At 42.2% G+C, this 2,391-nt stretch overlaps 1 protein-coding gene across 1 annotated transcript in view; it reads right to left on the minus strand.

Annotated features, from left to right (window-relative positions):
- The window catches only part of LOC103742023 (T-lymphocyte activation antigen CD80-like), an 18,683-nt gene extending 16,634 nt beyond the window's left edge, over nucleotides 1–2,049 (minus strand). The window contains exons 1-2 of the mRNA XM_029568210.1: nucleotides 2,019–2,049; nucleotides 151–223 (exon numbers count right to left, since the gene is read on the minus strand). Of these exons, the coding sequence (XP_029424070.1) occupies nucleotides 151–223; nucleotides 2,019–2,049 (104 nt within the window). The remainder of the gene's footprint in view (nucleotides 1–150; nucleotides 224–2,018) is intronic.
- Nucleotides 2,050–2,391: the final 342 nt, after the last annotated feature.

Consider the following 2,391-nt stretch of genomic DNA (forward strand, 5'->3'; position numbering starts at 1 on the left):
ACGGCCCCAGGGGACCCAAAGGCGCTCTGCTCCCGCATCCGCCGGACTCCGGAGTGACCCTGGCTTTCCGGAGCCGCGGGACCCCGGGTGTGCCCCGATCCTGCGAAGGGCTCTGCCCTGGGGACCCGGAAATCACAGAATGGTACCTACCTCCGGTGGCTGCAGTTCAGCCCTTTGTAACCCTTGTGTGGCCACAGCTCTGGACGTTCTTCCCGAAGGGTTTCTAAAGGCAGAAAGCGGCAAATAAGTTTAAGGGAACTTTTAGTTTCTTTTCCCTAAATTGTGACTCTGGAACTCTTAAGACTATGAGGTAGATATGGAGGCGTTCACGTTGAGCTTAGAGACATTTTATTAGACAGAAATAAATTCACAAACCATCATATTTTAGAACGATGAGTGCATGTTAATAAAGCTGTTCATGTGTAAAGTGAGTGGAAGGAGAAACATCAAATTGTTAATAATTACGAGTTCCTCTCAGAAGGGGAACCAAGAGTTTTCTGAGTAGGAGAGAGATGAAGGGAAATGTAAATTTTATTTCCTTTTGTGGTTTTCTTGTACAGGGCCAGCTGATCTCAGACTCAGAATCCTCCTGCCTCCACCTTCAAAGTGCTGGGATTTCAGACTTGCAACCACACTTAGTTTAAATCTTTTACATTTAAATATATATAAAAATATATACATATATCTATAAATTTTAGGAAAAAATAGAAACCACAGAGGAGCACTCTGGTTAATATGCTTACAGTCTTTATTGTATGCACATTGCACATGATTTAAAAATAATAATAATATAGAAACCACAGAGAAGCACTCTGGTTAATATGCTTACAGTCTTTATTGTATGCGCATTGCACATGATTTAAAAATAATAATAATAATAATGGGGTTATTTTGTAAATACCATATTTTATTCTTTCTTTAAAATTGGCTTTATCACAGGCAAAATCCCAGCATAGAGTGAGGAGGTGGACATGAGGGCCTACCGTTAGCTGAGGAGCTATTTGTGGACAAGAAAAGTTCATTTTCTTTACGGATTGGACCATTGCTAAACCACAATCCCGGGCAGGTTCCACACCTAAGAGTATTTAAGGAACACATAGGAAAAAGAACAGTAAGTTGAACAGGTAAGGAGGTGGATGTGAGACCATTTGGGAGAGAGGGATGCATGATTAAAATTTATTGAAGTTCTCAAATAATTAATGAAATATATTTTTTTAAAAAACTGGATTTTTCAGCCATTATCATGACTCTTAAGTGAGCAGATACATTAATGCTTCTAGAATAAGCTCCCTCCTGGTTCCATATAATGAAAGTTGGAGGCTCTGGTGCCCAGTTCCTCTCCTACCACCTCATGGCTAAAACTGTTTAAAGAGGCAGAAAACAGAATCACTGATAACAGAAAATGGGGTTAAACAAAGCTTTGACACTTCATAGTCCTGAAAGTGTCCCGTGTCATGACTGCCTGTTTAGATAATGAGAGCTAAAGTTTGTGAGGAGAATATGCACTAACAGGAAATAGTTAATATCCAGGGGCCACTTGGACTCTCTAGCAGAGAGAGATCAGCAGCAAAATAGCAACCAAGTTCACAGAAAAACACACCACAGAAGAGAACCGCTGTGTAGTCTGTGAAAATGAATTAAGATGGGAAAATGTACAAACAGAGGCTAGCTAGTGACAAAGAAATGGGAATTCAAAAGCAGCCACTCCTGTGTGGTCAACTCAGGGAGACACAGGGAGTGTCTGTGCAGCTGACTATGTCAGCTTGGCTGGGCCACAGCACCCAGATATCTGCTTAAATCTTACTCCAGATGTGAAGATGTTTTAAAACTGAGATTGACCTTTACCTCACTGAGCTCTGAGTAAAGCAGATTATCCTCCATGATGTGGGCTGGCCTCATTAGGTCAGTTGAAAGCCTTAAGAGAAAGGACTCATCTCTCCCTGGAAAGAGGGAATTCTGCAACAAACTGCCTCAGGGCCCTCCTGGATCTTTCTCAGGGTCTCAGGCTGGCAGCCTACCTTGCAAACTGTGAACGTGCCCAAACTCCATAATGTATAAACACAATTCTTTTTTATTTTTGTTTTTGTTTCCTTGAGACAGGGTCTCCCTGTAGCCCCAGCTGGCCCAGAACTCACTATGTAGACCAGACTAGCCTTGACCTCAGAGTTCCACTTGCTTCTGCCTTCTGGGTGCTGGAATTAAAGGCATGTACCACCACCAGCATGAACCCAATTTTTAAACCCAATTCTCAAAGTTAGTATCTCTGTCTCTGGACATTCATTATCATTCTTTCTGTCTCTGCCTCTGTCTCTGTCTCTATCTCACTCTCGTGTGTGTGTGTGTGTGTGTGTGTGTGTGTGTGTGTGTGTGTGTGTGTGTTCGTTCTGTTTC

The sequence above is a fragment of the Nannospalax galili genome, unplaced genomic scaffold (assembly GCF_000622305.1).
Source record: "Nannospalax galili isolate Female #2095 unplaced genomic scaffold, S.galili_v1.0 scaffold18, whole genome shotgun sequence".
Lineage (NCBI taxonomy): Eukaryota > Metazoa > Chordata > Mammalia > Rodentia > Spalacidae > Nannospalax > Nannospalax galili.